At 38.2% G+C, this 17,313-nt stretch overlaps 1 protein-coding gene across 2 annotated transcripts in view; it reads left to right on the top strand.

The window, feature by feature from the left end:
* Positions 1 to 17,313, top strand: part of LOC110677894 (B-cell lymphoma/leukemia 11B) — a 279,886-nt gene that overhangs the window by 223,492 nt on the left and 39,081 nt on the right. For both annotated transcript variants that reach the window (XM_021849729.1, XM_021849728.1), the window contains exons 2-4: positions 3,980 to 4,129; positions 4,251 to 4,439; positions 10,838 to 11,182. In XM_021849729.1, the coding sequence (XP_021705421.1) occupies positions 3,980 to 4,129; positions 4,251 to 4,439; positions 10,838 to 11,182 (684 nt within the window). The remainder of the gene's footprint in view (positions 1 to 3,979; positions 4,130 to 4,250; positions 4,440 to 10,837; positions 11,183 to 17,313) is intronic.

The raw sequence follows: 17,313 nt of genomic DNA, 5'->3' as shown, positions 1-17,313 counted from the left end.
ATTCTTGGAGAGGTACTTCTTCAGAATTTGTTTCAGGAAATCCGTGAGCAATCCAACGCTGTTACCACCAGTTATTTCGCATGGACTACTTCAGGATTTTCTCTAGATATGTTTGACTAATTCTTTCATCGATTTTCCCGGATGGTGTTTCCCTGAACGCGAGTTCGCGAATGCCAGTTCCCCGAACAGCCCAGTTCACCGGAAAGTTTTGAGCTCTCATAATTGTCATAATATTTTGCACTTCCAGGTGTTGAACGAACTGGTCATCTGACCCTTCTTTAATTGATTGGCGATTTTTTTAGTTTCATCGTTCTCAGCATTTTTGGCAAGGTGTATTTAGTCGAGAATGTCCAAATATCTCTTTATTTTATTACTGATCATTCTAGTTCGAATGATCAACAATAAAAAAGAGACCAGCACCCTGTCACTAAATGTTTTTCTTCCACCTATTTGAATTGCATCACTGTTCGGGAAAACGGGTCATTCGTGGATCTGGCATTCGGGAAATGACATTCGAAGAAACGACATTCGGGGGAAAGTAGCATAATCGATTTCCCCAGTAGTTATTTTAGGAGATCCTCCAAAGATTCCTACAGGAGTTCTTCCAGGAAAATTCTTAAAGGTTCAATTTAGAGTTTTTGCAGTTTAGTGAATTTTTCAGAACGATTCACAAGAATTCCTTGGTCATTTTATCAGTTAACCTTCCAGGCAGTTTCATATGAATTCCAACAAGAGTTCTTAACAATTTATCGAGTAATATATCATGTTAAAGCTATTTTTAGTTTTTTCAGTTATTACTCCGATCATTATTACACAAATTTCTCATAAAATTTTCAAGGGTTCCATGCAGGATATGATCCATTTAGATTGGCGTATTTGTAAGTTCAAATTCCATCAAATTTACGCCATTTCATTTTTTACATCAAGTATTTTGCCTACCATGAATTTTTTTTAGTTTGCAGCGATGAAAACTAAAAAAAAAATCAGTCTAGCCCGCGGGCCGCACGAATTTTTCAACTCAATTGCATCGGTATCCTAAAATATAAGATAAATTTTAAGTTCATCTCATGAATTAGTTAGACATACAACAGAGCTTCCATTTGAGGTAATTTTCTCATATCGGACTATTACTACGGACACACAAATCAATCATGTCGAAAATGAGAAATCAATTAAATTTTATCCAATATTACTTAAGCACTTCCTTCCGAAATATCTCCTGGATTTGAAGAAAAATCTCCAACAATTTCTTAGAATAAAATCCTGAAGGAGACATCTCTTAAATATGACTCAAAAACTATTTGAGGTTTCTTTGAAAAATGGAAGAATTCCTGGAAGAATTCCTGAAGGAGCTTTTAGAGGATTCTCTACAGTTACTCTTCTAGAAAAATTTTATAGAAAATCCTAGAAAAATCCTGGAGAAATTACTGACTAAATTGTGGAAGACGTCCAAAACGAGAATCTTGGAGGAAGTCCTAAAGAAAACGATAATAGAATCATTTGATAAAATAAATTGGAGGACTTGGGACTTTCTTGAAAATAATCTGGTAGATTCTTTGTAGGAATTCCTGATATAATCACTGAGGTAACATCTAATCACAAATCAGATCGCATGATAAGGTTTGCAATCATCGGATTGATGTCCTTTTCCATGGTTCCTGAATTGGCTCCAGACGCCTTGCAAGTACTGTAAATTGACCCTACGTTACAATGAATTATTCAGTTTGCATCGTACAGGTCGGACTCGATTATCCGGGGACTCGATTATCCGGGATTCGATTATCCGGAATTTTAGACTCGATTATCCGGAATTTGTTTTTTGATGTTCTTGTTTTTCATTTTTTGTGCATAAATCTGAGATAATTTGGTATTGCAATACACAATATGACTGGTTTTGCAGTTTAGAACGTATTTAAGAAAAGGGAGGTTTGAAAAAGTGTTTTTTTGTGTATGCTGGTCAATTTTTTTTTCTTGTAAAGACCCGTACTGTTCCTAGAAAAAAAATCTGCCTACGCCACCGCATCATATAAATAAAATAACGTTTAGTTGTTTACTTTCATTTGTTTCCATACTCATTATCATAGTTACCCATAACATAAAACCAACTTTCTATTGTATAGAAACATATAGATCCATTTCAAATGAATCTTAATGCAATCTATCAAATGCAATCGATATCTAAGATACCGGTACTGGTTCAAAAATTATAAAATGACATTATTTGAAACAGAATGCAAAACAATCAGTTTTTCTTCAAATAAAAAACTAAAAAAGGAGTACAGAAAAACGAATAGTAATATCGTATCGTAATATCGTGGAGAACACCCACAAAAAATATCAAAGATATTCTTAGAGAAATGTTTGATAAAATTCTCTGAAAAATAAATATCTTAACTCCTAGTTCTTGCTTTTTTTGTATATTTGTCCCTTTCTGGTTTTTTTTTTTTTTATTCTGTTTGGTCTCTTTTTTCGGCAAGTAGTATCTAAACTTCCGGAAAGTTGTATTCAAGACACTCAGTCGCTACCAGCCCTGCATCTACGTTTTTCCACCGTGGAGTGACGGCGAAACGATTGTATACAAAAGTTCATATTGGCGCCCAACGGAATCTGAAGAATTTTTAAAGATATTATTTGAAAAGCATGTTTCAATTGAAATTTCAATTCAAATTCAGAAGTCAGTGAGAGTTGATTTTTGTATGACCGATTGTATTCAGGTTGGGCATGCTCAAATCTTCAATTCAATCTTTAAGAGTTTTCAATTTTGGTCAATTTACCTCTACATTATCCCACCGCGCAGCCAACGGCGACAGACATTACTGTCAGCAAAGCGTTACCGTATTACTACTGGCTTCTGGTACTTGTCCCCGGGATTCGGTAGATTGATCTCGACCCACTCCCCCCTAATTTACGATGACGACGGCAAGCTGGCTAAGACGACGACACCCCTCATTCTTTAATGACTCTCCCGAGTGTGGTGGAGACGACTTTTCTGGCTCTGGCAGTGATTTTTATTTCAATTTTATTTCCGCTACTTTCGCTACTGCTCCTCGGCTGCTGGATGCTTCTTTTGTGGTACCCGCATCCTTAACACCCAGCCTTCCTTCGTTCCGAGACCAAACTTTTCAAGAAACATTAATTACACATCTTCCAATAGATATAGTGTTATCCTGTCCCCTCCGACCGTTCCTCTTCCTGACGGTAGTGTTGCTGCTCTTGAAGGGAGATAAAATCGAACTTATTTGTCCTTCGGAGACCGAGCGAGAGGATAAAACTACCCCGGAGTCGATCCAGCGAGGGGTAAATGAGTTAGGTTCGGTGGTGTGGTCCGTTTCGGTCCGGGATCTTCGGAACGGGACAGAATTTATTATATTAATTCCGAAAAATGAAAATAGCGCAATTTATAACTCTCGATATAAATAAGTTTTGTGAGAAAGTGTTTTCACACAAACTTTTATTGCTCTCCCCATCCCTCTAAGAGTTCCTCTTGGATCTAGTTGTCACGTTACTGTGGCGTCATCCATTTGACCCGAGGGTCCCCCCCTAAAGCGCCATTTAAGCCCACTCTATTGTGTCCTGCAAAAGTGGAATTTCCCGTTTCAGTGTCAACCGGAATTCCTTCAGTTTCTGACACTAACGGCCAATGGTTATTATTCTTGTAGCTCGTAAAAATAAAAGCTGGAACTCGACTTCGAGCCAGTCAGTCACACAGCGTGGACACAATCCGTCGGAAAAGAATTCCGAGCTCGCGCCCATTCCATTTAATTAGAAACAGGGAGGCGCGCAAGAAAGCGGCCTCCCAACCGGAATTCCCTCCCTTCCACCACCGCACCCCCAGCATCGCTTTCCGAAGACTTTGTTGTACAGCAGCCAGTGTTGAAACCAGTGGCAGAAATCTAATTAAATTCATTAAATTAGCTGTGATGAGATAATAATTTTTAATTCTTGTACTCTTCTTTTCTTTTCCCTCCCATCCATTCAGATTCAGACACCGGAGAATCTGAAGGCACTCAAGATATCCTAACATGCGGGTCCTGTCAGAAAACGTTCGCTCTCTCCGACATTGTGCGATTCATCCAGCACAAAGTGCTGCAGTGCAACAAGGAAAATTACGGCCAATGCTACTCGCAAGGTATGTACGACACACGTGACGGAATGTCGTCCCAACCACCGTATCCGGGACCGTAGATGACATGTGTTTCCGCTTCCAACATTCTGCTGCTCACTAACTTACTTTGCCGTTTCTCCCACAGCAACCGCCGGTGACAGGGATTCGGACGATGGACGGCCGCTGACGTTGGCCAACTCGCGGCGGCCCTCGATCTCGGCTCCGATCTCGGCGCGGAAACCCAGCGGGTCCCGGGTTCACACGCCACCGCCGACCAGCCCCGCCGAGCTGCTGCGGGACGGTGCTTCCAGTACGCCGAAACGGCTCAATGAAGGTGAGGAACTTGGATTTTTCGTTTTTTTTTCGTACAGGAGCTGACATGACTCCAAAATCGCCCATAGCATATGCTTCAGGGCCCAGATAGCCGTAGTGGTAAACGCGCAGTATTAAGCATGATCATGCTGAGTGTCATGGGTTCGAATCACGCTGGTCGAGGATCTTTTTTTTAAAAGGAAATTTTCTCGATTCCCAGGGCATAGAATATCTTCGTACCTGTCACACGATATACACATGCAAAAAATGGTCAATCGGCAAAGAAAGCTCTCAGTTAATAACTGTGGAAGTGCTCACAAGAACACTAATCTGAGAAGCAGGCTTTGTCCCAAATGGGACGTAATGTCCTTGGTTAGCATCTCATACAAAAAAACGCAACAGAAGAGGTTAAGAAACTTATTAACTTAAGTTTTAATAGGGTTCAGTTATTGAACAAAGAGAGCCTTTCAACGTTAGATAGGACCCTTTTAAAAGATATCTTTTTGAAAAACAATGTTGTACTGCTTAAAAAAGCTGTTGAAGTGTTCTACAGTTCGAAAAACTGTTGTAGTGTTTCATTTAACCATATAGCCAAAATACTCAGAAAGCTGAAAATCCCACGAGAATGGAAACAGAGCATACTGGAATCAGTGGCTCAGTGCGTTGTCTAGTGTGGTGCTTTCTTCAAAGGACAAATCGTCCACTTGAAGCATATCCCGAGGAGGAACAAATAACTCCTCAATAACTTATGCATACCATTTTTTGGTATCATACCAAAATTAGGTATTGTTCAGTTGTCAATAATTTGGTATTATAATAGTATTGAAACAAATCTTTAAAACGATTAAAAATACTTCATTGAGGTATTAAACAGCTATTGAGGTCTACTGGAGGTATTGAACTACAATTGAAAAATTTCATTTGTTTATGAAAATCCATCAAGTATTATTGAGGTATTACAATACCTGATCTAGTTATCAGTTTGGTGTTCGTAGAATATGCTTGAGGTATTATTTGAGGTATTTTACCTCTTATGCAGGGCTCATTCATACCTCATTCAGGTTGTAAGTATTGGAAATTATCTGGTATGGAATACCTCAATTTGGTATTCAGTAGTTATTTTCTTCTACTCGGGATACGTATCGGTGGCGATTGCCTAATCGCAAATGTACCTGTTCTACGCATAGAAATTCATGAATTTTCACAAAAAAGTGCATCTACTGAGTAGACAACAGCTAAAAAATTGATTTTAATCATTTGTTTTTTTTTGCATTAGGTTGAAAATTAGCCTCAATAACATTTTCAGTATCCCCTAGTCCAGGTAAACAATGAGGTTACGAGTCGCCGCTGACCGGAATGAAGCTAAAGATGTGAAAATGAAGGAAATACTCATTCTTTAAGAAAGCTGTAGATGGGAAAAACGTTGGACATTTTATGAGCAATTCGAAGGCTCCTGAAGTAAATAGAAAAGAAAGACTATTGAAGATTGCTCAGACGATTTATTCGAGGATTCCTTAGAAAGCTCTTCCAGACATTACTCCAGTACATATAGAATCTTCTTGGCTTTTTCAAATTTATGCAGTGACCATTATGCCAAATGGCTGTTATGCCAAATGTCCTTTATGCTAAACGGCGTTATGCCAAATGACCTTATACCAAATGGTTTTATGCCAAATGACCCGCTCTCTTATTTTAGGAACTATTTCAGGGATGTTTCATGAAATTGTTCATGGATTTTAGTTTTGTTCCATAGATTACTCCTGAAATAGCTCTATGGACTTACGAACGTATCTTACTAACATGCACTGTTTCCCCCCGAACCCCAAATCCTGTGAAGATTCTAACAAAACGTCTCATTTCCGTAAGAAACTCAGTGCTATTTTTTAAGAGTCCCGGAGGGCTGTCCGGAAGTTTTCTTAAGGGATTTCCATTTGAACTCAAGAGGGATTTTCTGAAGATTCCACAAAGAATTTTAGAAAATTTCCTAGGGAATTAACTTATGAATCACAAAAAAAATTTCCCGAAGAATCACAGAGAGATTGTATCAGAATATCAGAATTCCAAACGGATATTCTAAAATTTCCCAGAAAGATATCTGGAAAAACTAAAGCAGGATATCCGTTAAGAAGGATTTCTAGAAAAGTGCCAGGAGGATTACCGAACAATTTTCGGAAGAATTTCTAGGAGTTCTCGAAAGAATTTTTAAGGAAAATTTTTGAAAAATTTCGGATGGATTTCCATTAAAAACATTGTTTAATAAATCCCCGAGAGATATCTAGAAGAATTTCCGGATAGGATAGGAAATTCCGAAAGTATTCCATAGAGATTTCCGGAAGAATCCCAATAATTTAAATGAAATAATCAGACAGTGAAAGAATACATTTTTAATCATAGTTTCAGACGGATTTCCGGGAGAATCCCAGAAGAATCGGAATAATCCTGATAGAATTTAAGAGGGATATCCAAAAAAGTTCCAGGGACATTCACGAAAGAATTACTGATGGTTTTCTGGAGAAATCAGATGGTTTAATGTAATATATTTTGATGGATTGAAGACGGGAGAAATTCTTAGGGATTTTTGTAAGGAACCCCGACAGATTTCTGGAAAAATCATCAAAAGATATTCAGAAAAATCCCAGATCTTTTTTAAAGAATACCATCCCTCTGGATAGCAAGCATAGAAACATTTCCGGCAGAATTCTAGGGAAATTTTACGGATGAAACCCTAAATTTCCGTAAAAATCCTAAATGAATTTGCGGGATAATCCAAGAAAAAATCCCTGGAAGATTTTCGGAATAATCACAGAGCGATCAGAGAGATAAGTATAATAATTTCAAAAGGATTTCCGAAAGAAACTAAGAGGAGATTGGAATCCCAGAAGGGATTTTCTGAAGAATCCCTCAGGGATTCTTGGAAGATTCTCTGAAAGATTTTCTGTAGTTTTATGAAGAAATTGCTAGAGGTTACAGAGGGATTTCCTGATAAATTTCAGAAGGATTTCGTATTCGATAAATCCTATGCAACGAAAACTGTCGGCGCTATCCATCAAATTCTCTCATCAAAACTATTTTGGTGAATATAACAACACAGTTTGGGTTTTCTGGGATAGCATAGGTCATTTTGAAACGTGACGCGAGAAATCTCTTCACAAAAGACTTCACTTTACTCCAAAATCACCGTAACATGTGCTTATCATATGAAACATATGGTATCCTGCCGAAATGCTGTTGTGGTGTTCTGTCATTCAAATATGGTTTCTGCGCTCGTGTACATACACATTACACATAATCAATACTAATTAGGAGTCCCATAAGGAACTTTCCAGCAATTATTATTCCAAAGACTTGTAATTTCTTCAAGAAATCCCTTTTTCGGTTACAACAGGTTTTCAACAACTTCTTCCATCAGAAATCAACTTCTTCAAACAAAATTATATCTAAAAAATATTAGGAGTTCCTCCTGTGATCAGAATTTGAAAACGAATCGTCCAGACAAAAAAAAATCAATATATATTTCTTTATTAAGACTTCTCCATGTAGAATTTTGTTTTCCAAAAATTCCTTCCAAAAATTTCCAAAAACTTCTTCATAGATTTATTTGGGAGCTCTTTCTGTGATCTGATCAAGAAATTTGATCCAAAATCTAGCCAGTGATTTCTCAGAAGTTTCTTCGGAGATAAGTCTTGAAAATCTTTAAAGAATCGCTCCGAAAATGTCTGCTAGGTTGTCTCTTGAAGTTCTTTGGAATTTTTTTCAAAATCTTTGTCACATCTATTTAATGATGAAATTTTCCTAAGAATTTCTCCAAGGATTTCAACGGTAGTTTTTCCAAGGTATCCTCCGGAAATTCCTCGAGGGTATTTTTTACGATTCTTCCAGCAATTTAATCAGATTTTTGTTCTCGTATTTAAAAAAAAGAAGGTTTCCTTAGAAGCTACTTCAGAGCTGATCTTGAAATTATTCCATGATTTTGTTGTGGAGAGAATTTGTTCAGAAATACCATGAAGCGTTTCTTCTGTGATCCCTTTGCTTTATTATTTCGTCTAACCAGTTTTTTTTTGACAATTCTGTTTATCCAGAGATTCGAGCAGCACATATGTATTGAAAACATCACTCCAAATATCCATTCAGGGGTTCCTTCAGGAGTCTTCAAAGATTTTTTTACCGGAAAGTACTCAACAATTTTTCCCGTAATTTCCTCTTGGAACCTTTCAGAAATCCCTAATGGGATTTTTTCCAGCAACTCCTCAAGAGGTTCTGAAAATTCCTTCAAGAAATTCTTCAGAAAGTTGTGCAGAAAGAGCCTGCTCCACAGTGATTACTTCAGGATTTCTGCAGCAGTTCAAGTAGGGGAACTTACGTATTCTCGGCAGTCTAAGCCGATGCCGCGCTTCTTTTGCATTGTTCTCGTACATCAGCAGACAAATTCCGTGTTTGCTTGTTTAAATTTATGCGTTGCTCAATCATCTATCGATTCACACCGATTAACTTGTCAAAATGCTTTTGGAAACATTTTTACACCGCTGCCAATATCCCTTGTCAGTGTGACTATTGTCGGCAGCCTCATTCTGTTCGGCAACTTTCCCATAAGAACTGCTGGTGAATTTCTTCGGCAGCTTCAAATCAATCACATTTTCAGGCGTGTTCATTTGAACTGATAACATCTTTGGCGATATTGTTTGTTCAATTTCGAAAATCTCGTTAGCGGGAAGCGGGCAGAACAAAAAATTATCTGAATGTTTTCATTAATGTGTTCTGATAGAAAAATACTGTGTATTTGGCGTTCGAAATTTGGTTGCCGATAATAGTCGAATGGTGCCGAAGCCGTAAGTCTCCCTACTAATTACTCGAATATCATATTACTATGTTCCATTAGAAATTCGTGCTGTACTTCCCCTAGAGTCTTTTCCAAAGATTTTTTCCAAGCAGTTCTTCAAAGTTTCATTTCAAAGTTTATCCATTGGTGTATCCAGGAAATACCAGGAAGTGTACCTCCTCTAGTATTCAAAAATCCTTAATTTTCCTAAAAAAATCACCTGAAACTGTTCAGGAAATGCCGGCAGGAAATCTTCCAGAAGTTCCTAAAGTAATCTTTACAGAAATTTCTTCAAGAATTTCTACTGCGATTCCTGCAGAAACTGTTTCAGCAATTCACTCCCTTCCATAAGTGAATCAGCCCGGTATACCGTCACAGATTTCTCTAAAAATTTCCGTAGAAATTTCTTCAGGGTTTAATGTTCTCCTCCGTGACATCTGTAGGGGTATGTCAAACTATGTTTATAGGTCTTTTCTCTGGACAAGTTTATGAAGCTTGCCAAGAGCTAAGATCAGCCCAAAAATATTTTCAAAGGATTGTTTTTGGAGTTTTCTTCAGAAAGAAGTTCATATCCGGACTTGTTTAGAAACTTCTCAAGAGATTTTGCTTGCGGTTCGTTTAGCAACTACATGGTCTAGCCTCGGAATTTCTTTCGAGGAATCGTTCAGGACCATTTAATGCACTCTCCTCCAAGAGATTACCCAGAGTTTCGTTAGAAATAAGACTAAAATAGAATTATACACAATCAGTATTACGAATCTCGAAGAAATCATAGGTGCGATTTACCATAAATTTGAAGCTATTTAGAAAATCTCTGCATATTGAACTTGAAAATGTGTTAAAATGGCTATTTCATTTATTTAGTATCTAAACAGATAACACTGAATCAACAATTCCTTGTAAGGTAATGTATACTGACCTTTATCCAGTTACTTTCCCATAATTTCTTCTAAAAATTGTTCCAAAAATTTGTCCAATTCCAAAAAATTCTCCAAAGAGATATTTATGATCTTATCTAGAGGTTTTCTATAAATTACTCCAGCAAAGTCTCCAAAAGTTCCCCAAGAGGTTTTCAGATATTGTACCAATTTTTTTCTTCGGAATTCTTCCAAATATTTTTCTTAGAACTGCGTTTATGCAAGTGCCAGAGGCTCGTCTATAATTATTTGGAACAATTCCTCCAAGAATTTTACCGTTTAGTTCAACAGGATGTTTTCCAGTCGATTCTTCAAAAATTGCACTGAAAGATACTGAGATTTTTATAAAAAATTCAAAGATTTACCCAGGAATTTCGCAAAAAATAAAAAAGAAATAGTTTTAGAAATGTTTGCATGAATTTATCTTTATGAATGTCTTTAGGGACCCTTGAAGAGGTCTTTGCAGAAAATCGTCAGGCATTACTGTTCTATGGATTTGTAACAATTTTTCCTTGACTTTCACCAGAGATTTCATCAAGGAACCTTTCAAAGATTTTCACTGAAATTGGTCCGGAGATTCTTCTTGGTATTATTTCATGATTTTTTTTCTCGAATTATCCGGAGATAGTGGGAAAGCCACTCTGCTAAATACTCAAAAATTCTGTCTTTTCTTCTCTATCCCCTCAGAATCCGAGAACGCCTCCACCTCCCGCTGCCCGTCGAGTACAAGCCCACTGGGCAGCAGTGCCAGCAGTGGCGCCGAAGATACCGAAGACCAGCAGGACAAACCACAGGCCGCCACCGATCCTTCAGCGGCCTCTTCAATTGCAATCAAACAAGAACAACCCGAAGTGGATCTGCTCGATCGGGAGGCAGACTGCGGAGAAGGTATTCTTCCGGGAGCGTCCACGACCACCCCAACGACGACTTCGGATGAACCCGCTCCGAAGAAGGCCCGCACCACCTCCACCGCCACCACCACGGAATTGGCAGACGCCGAATCCAACACGACCAGCAACAGCAACAACGGCGGTAAGTGCAGCCACTCATTTAAATTGCAATCGTTCCACCGCCAGCCCCCTAGGCCTTCTCCCGATTGTTATTCCGACTTCACGTTTGCGTTGGTTGATGTCCAGCTGAAACGATTAAAAAGTGTGTTTACCCATGTTTTGACCGGTGCCGGCTCTTCCTCCGAGCTCTCGACGTGTGTGTTGCGAAATTGGAAGGGTTGAGTGAAAGGATTTTTTTTTTGCGAAACATCACCAGCATTCAAAGCGATGTCCACTCGGATGGACGTGAATTGTGCGAGATTAGCAGGGCTTGTTGGATAAAAATATCAATTACTGCAAATTAATTATTCATGAGAAGTGGTCTGCTTCCGTAGATGTCCATTAGCACAACCGACCTACATTTTTGCGATGCTGTGGGCAGATCTCGATGTCATGCTGGACATGTGAGCAGTTAGTAGTGGTCCACCAGTTTGTTCTATGATTTCTGTGGATAAAGGGATCCTGCTATGCGACTTCCTGCAGTGCTGAGGATTGTCCATCGCCACTGCAGGGCACGATTCCAATCTCTCTCCCATTAGATTGGACAGAATCCGACGAAAAACTGTAATGAATAGATTAAATCCATAACACTCCATTGTATTGTGCCCGGTTGTAAGAGCCCTTTCAATTCCCGTCGGTGACTTAATGCTCTTGCGCCTGAATGGCATCGTTTTTGTCATGGGCGTACCCAGAAAATAAATTCAAAACGAATTGATTTGTAACGGTTTTTTCAAAGATTGTCCAACGTTCATATTTAGGGAAAGATGCGTCATGAATTTTTCACCATAGATAGTGAAATATTAACATTTGTTTATTCCATTAAATGTAATTTATTCAATATTCTTCAGGAACTTTCTCCAATCCTTCCGAAATGTGTATATCTACCCGTTACCTAGTCCAAAAATTAAAATTGAAACGCATTTTATTCATCACCGTGTTTTAAATGGTAACTTTGGTAGACATTGGAGAAAAATGCCTTTGAGGTCGTTCGCCTCCCCCTGATAGAAATCCAGACTACGCCCATGGTTCCTACTGTCCACATTTAACCCTTTCAACTCTTCACACAGATGTCCGTCAATCGCAACTCGGCGCTGCAGTTTTCGGGTTGCATTCAGCAGGGCTTTGTGCCCACGTTTTTCTTCTATCCTTGACAACGACTCACTCTCTCTCCCCCTTTGCGCAAATTGGTGTTAATACCCTCTTCATCCGCATACAAAAAAAAAAAACCGAAAGAGTTTATAAATAATATTCGGCGATTTGGAAAATCCACCGTGTCCTCCCGGTCAGGGTCCATTGTGCCGTGTCCGTGTGTCATTTCGTGTGATGTGATGATTGTGTCGACCGACCGGCCGAAAGAAATCCGCAGAGGGGGATAGGAAACCAACGATTATGACGTCTTACCGTTGCGTCGTCCGTCCCGAAAAAATGCCATCCAGGGAGAATCTTTTGTTGTGTGCCCGGTTTCGGGCTCTATATGAGATCCGGCAGAGACAAATGGACGATGAACGTGTATTTCCGGTCACTGAGCATTTATCGGACAGTAGTGTTCGAGAACTCTCAAAAGATGGCCTTAGTGAGTGGTCATCGAATGCTCAAGAGATTCACGAGAAAATTTTAGTCTGATTGTCTGTGGCAGGAACTGTTGTTGTCGGTGGCCGGAATTTAACCTCCGCATTGTTACCGAGTGGCTATTCAAACCGTCACGATCCAACGGAGAATCTGGACACGAAGTCTTTAGGTACTGACTCTTACTCCGCTGTCCGTTTGCTCTGAAGTGGGTGATTTTGACTACCTTCGTTTCGTGGTGAGAGCCGGAGTCGTCATCCCATTCGCAGGGCTGGTAGCAGGTCTCTTTTTTTAGGGACTTGGTCAGCTTTTAAATGGTTGTCCCTAAAAAGTCAATGGAAGCCTCTATAGTCTCTATTTTAATTAGGAAAGTTTTTCAAAGTCACATTTCTTACATATTCTGCTCTTAGTGATTCCTGGGACATTCCACAGAGGCTTCAGAGACGCAGAGCTGGTAGCAGATCCTTTCTTCTACTTATTTCTCCAGATATTTATTCAGAAATACTTTCATGGACTCCTACTGGGATCCCTCCATAAATTCGTTCAGAAACTGTTACAGCAATTTTGCAAATTGCTTAGATGATTTTTTTTTTCAGAAATTGTACGAGGAAATCTTTGAGCTCTTCAATCCATCAGCAATTTCCACAAGGATTGCACTGAAATTTGCCAATAAAATAACAAATTACCAGGTTAAATACGGGAAATACCCGGAAATTCAAAGAACAAGCCGTGAAAATATGTATTTTAAGCATAAGACTACTGTTTTTTTTTACAGTCACTATGGGTGAAAGTAGATTTTTTTTCAGGTGGTGCACGGCCACCTGTCACTCGTACTTCGCATCATGACTAACTTATTTTGAGTTGGTAGGGAGAGAGTTAATGATTAAGATCTTTGAAACATTTCTGGGAGAGTACTTCCAGACTATGCTTTAATTTGTAGAAGTTGGCAAAAAGCAAGGCCAAAAAATATTCGGCATATTTCGTAGGAGATCTATTGTAATTCATTAGGAGTTCTGTTTGGCAGGCAACGCTATAAGAATTATTCCAAGAGATCCTACGCCGATTTGTCCTGTCATTTTTCCATATATTTCTAAATGGATTTCATCGAGAATTTATCTATGGGTTTTCCCAAAAATTCCTTAAGGTGAAGATCCATCAAAACCATACTTAATTGGCACAAATCTAGAAAACCAAAAGCCAAGTTTTCAGCTCAAATCAGTGTTCAGATCTCTAAATTTGTGCTCAAATCTTCAAGGTATGGCTTCGGTTCGTCTTCACCTTAAGAAATTATTCCAGGAAATCTATTATGAACTTTTCCTAAAATTCCTCAATTGAACCAGGGATTACTCATCCAGAAATTTATCCAGCATTTCATCCAGAAATTACTTCTGAATTTCTTCCAATAAGATCGAATAGAATATGTTGTCATATCTGACTTTGATAATTAAAGGCACTTCAGATCATTAAATCAAATCAAATTAAAGTGAAAAATAGTTTGAAATTTATTGTTACATAATAAGATTCATTCCTATGTTTTAAATGATACTTTTTTCATAAAATGGTACAGAACATTAGAAAGGAATTCGACTGATTATTTTTTCAACAATTAAATTAGCGTTTGCTTTGTCTTGAAATTTTCCCAAGACTTCCTCGAAAGTCCATGAGCTCTTTCTAAGATCCTTGCCGGCATTCATCATCAATTTCAACAGAAGTTTCATCGGGGATATTTCTAGGGATCCATCCAACAATTGCTGGGAAAGTCCTTGAAGACATATTTGGAAGAATTCTATCAAAATCCATCCAACAATTGCTGGAAAAGTCATGGGAGACATATTTGGAAGAATGTCTGGTTAAATTGTTTGAAGACTTCCTGGGAAAACTTCTCAAAAATGTCTGGATGATTTCTAAACAATTGTTAGGGGAAATAATTGGAATAATTCCTGAAGGTATTCTCAAACAAAATCCTGGAGGTATCCTGGAGAAATTACTGTTTTTATTCTTGAAGATTTTCTATACGGAAATCTTGGGAAAATTCTAGGGAAATTGATGAAATCTGGATGAATCTCTGGAAGAATTGAGACCTTGACAAACTTCTGAGAGATCCATTGAAGGAATTCCTAGAGGTATCTTTGGATAAATTTCTGGGCTTGGTTCTAACGACATTTTAGGTTAAATTTTTTGAAGATACAGGTATGTTCCGTTTTTATCACGTTCCGATTTTGTCACGCTCCGATTTTGTCACGTTCCGATTTCGTCAACAAATTATTCCGTTTTTATCAACACACAAAAATGTTTTTTTTTTTTTAATTTCAAAATGTTTGGAATGTAAAATAAACACTTATTTTGAAGCAATTTAAATGTTTTTCAATAGCCTCAGAGTTGAATTTTCAACATTTTGTTAATATTGAGCACCTACGATGTAGGTGTCAAGTCATATACGATTCAATAAGGTTTGACTCCTTCTTATCCACTAATCAATTGGAGTTTTCAAACTTAGCATGGTCTGTTGGACAAGATTAACCCATCCTTCATCAATCGAGAGTTGCTCTGGCCACGTCCTAGCAATAACTTGAATTTATGATTTGTTGAATACGTACCTAAGAGAGTTACAGAGACCTCTACTTTTTCTTATTTAACATGGCTTCAAAGAATTGTGTATGAGAATTTGACAGACAAAGGGAATGTCCTTCAATTACGTAAAACAATTTTGATGGTTATTCGAACCTTCTCTCCCTATGGTATATATTTTTGTCTGAAAAAATTAATGAAAATAATAAAAAATAATGTGTATGGCACGTAAAATATTTCAAACCCCTTCCTCTCCCCCATAATCCCTTACGTGGTTAATGGACGATGCCATAGATTTTTTATAAAGGATGCACTTGAGAATGAGCTCAAGAATGTTTGGGAAACGGCAAGAGACATGATCGAGTTTATTTTATTTTTGATCAGACTGTCGTCCCCGTCATATTTTAGACATTATCTTCTATTTCTTAAAGTCGATATCTCACGTCATGCATGTTACCATCCCAAATTTACTGGGATCTTGATCTTTAAGCAGGCATGAACCCCTTCCCCACATGGAGACTTAAAGGTTACTTAAGAGCCTTACACACTTAAACGGTTTCGCCGAGAACCCAACAGCTGATATCTCGGTAATAATTTGACGATTCTCGGTAAAACTTTTACCGAGATCTCGGTAAACGTTTACCGAATCTCGGTAACGTTCACCGAGATCTCGGCAAAAAATTCGGATTGCCGAAATCTCGGTAATATAAGTACCGAGATTCGGCGTTAAAAATTACCGAATGCTCAGCTGTTGGGTTCTCGGCGAAAAATTTTACTGAGGTCGGTGAAATAATTTAAGTGTGTATATCAACAGCCATACGCTTATTCATGAAACTTTACAAAAGAGTTTCTTACCAAAAAGTTCTAATTTGGTGATGCTTGTCTAGAGTTTTTACACTTTTGTGCCTTTGATAAACTTATTAATACATTCAAAAAAATCCAAACGTCATTGTTACGTGAAAAATCACGTAGATCATTCCAAATTAATTTTACCTCCACTTCACCTGACTAAGATAAAGATCACTAATCCATTCATAACCACCAAATAGTGACTCGGTAATGTTTACTGAGGTTACCTATCGCACTTACGTGGAATTCACGTAGGTGCCTGAGTTCATTTTGACATTTGCATAGTGTACGTACATTCGGTGTTGAGCTCAAATCCTAAGATGGCGCCCGCTTGATTTTTGAAGAACTTCAGAAGCACTGCTGCTTTAAACACTGTGTAAGATTGATTTCAAGGTAAATATGCTTTAAATACCGAAGAATCCCTGCATTACTTCATATTTTATATCAGATTTATGACCTCTATCAATTATAGCACGCGAAGGCTACAACAAGACAGACCAAACTCACAAAATTGGGGAACCAGGATTCAAAATGCTCAGATTGACAATAAAAATATCACAATCTTTTAAGTTTGCTTAAATTTTCCAATTGGGAATTAGTTTTCTTTCAAAGCCTTTTAGAAATAAAATTGGTCTTTATTACAATTAAATTTAATGCAAAACCATCTAGGTCCTATTGAAACATTTAGTAAAGGCTACCGGAAAATCCACGTAGCTCTTACGTTTAGCGACGGTGGAATGGACGAACTTCCAAAGTTCATGCGTTCATTCTGGGCTACTTATGATTTACGTAAGAGCTACGTGAAAAGTGCGATGGAAAAAAATCACGTATGTTTTCACGTAACAATGACGTTTGGATTATTTTGAGTGTAAATAGAAAATGGAATGGTTTTTGCACAGACAAACAGAGATAACACTCTAATCATTTTCATCGCACAGCAAAACAGTGTCCAATTCTAATATTTGGTAGTTGGCCGACGAGCCACTAGTGACGCTCGTATCACTTTTGTTCGAGATTGACGTTTGCCCACTCCCACCACTTAGTTCGCGGTGGGCCAAATGAAGTATTTTTAGCATTAGGCTATCCATGAGGATTTTCCGAGATAGGACTGACAGCTAAAAGTGCGCATGC

Source organism: Aedes aegypti, chromosome 3 (assembly GCF_002204515.2).
Source record: "Aedes aegypti strain LVP_AGWG chromosome 3, AaegL5.0 Primary Assembly, whole genome shotgun sequence".
NCBI classification, from domain to species: domain Eukaryota; kingdom Metazoa; phylum Arthropoda; class Insecta; order Diptera; family Culicidae; genus Aedes; species Aedes aegypti.
The sequence above is the reverse complement of the archived record's forward strand: the minus strand, read 5'-3'. Positions and strand labels throughout refer to the sequence as shown.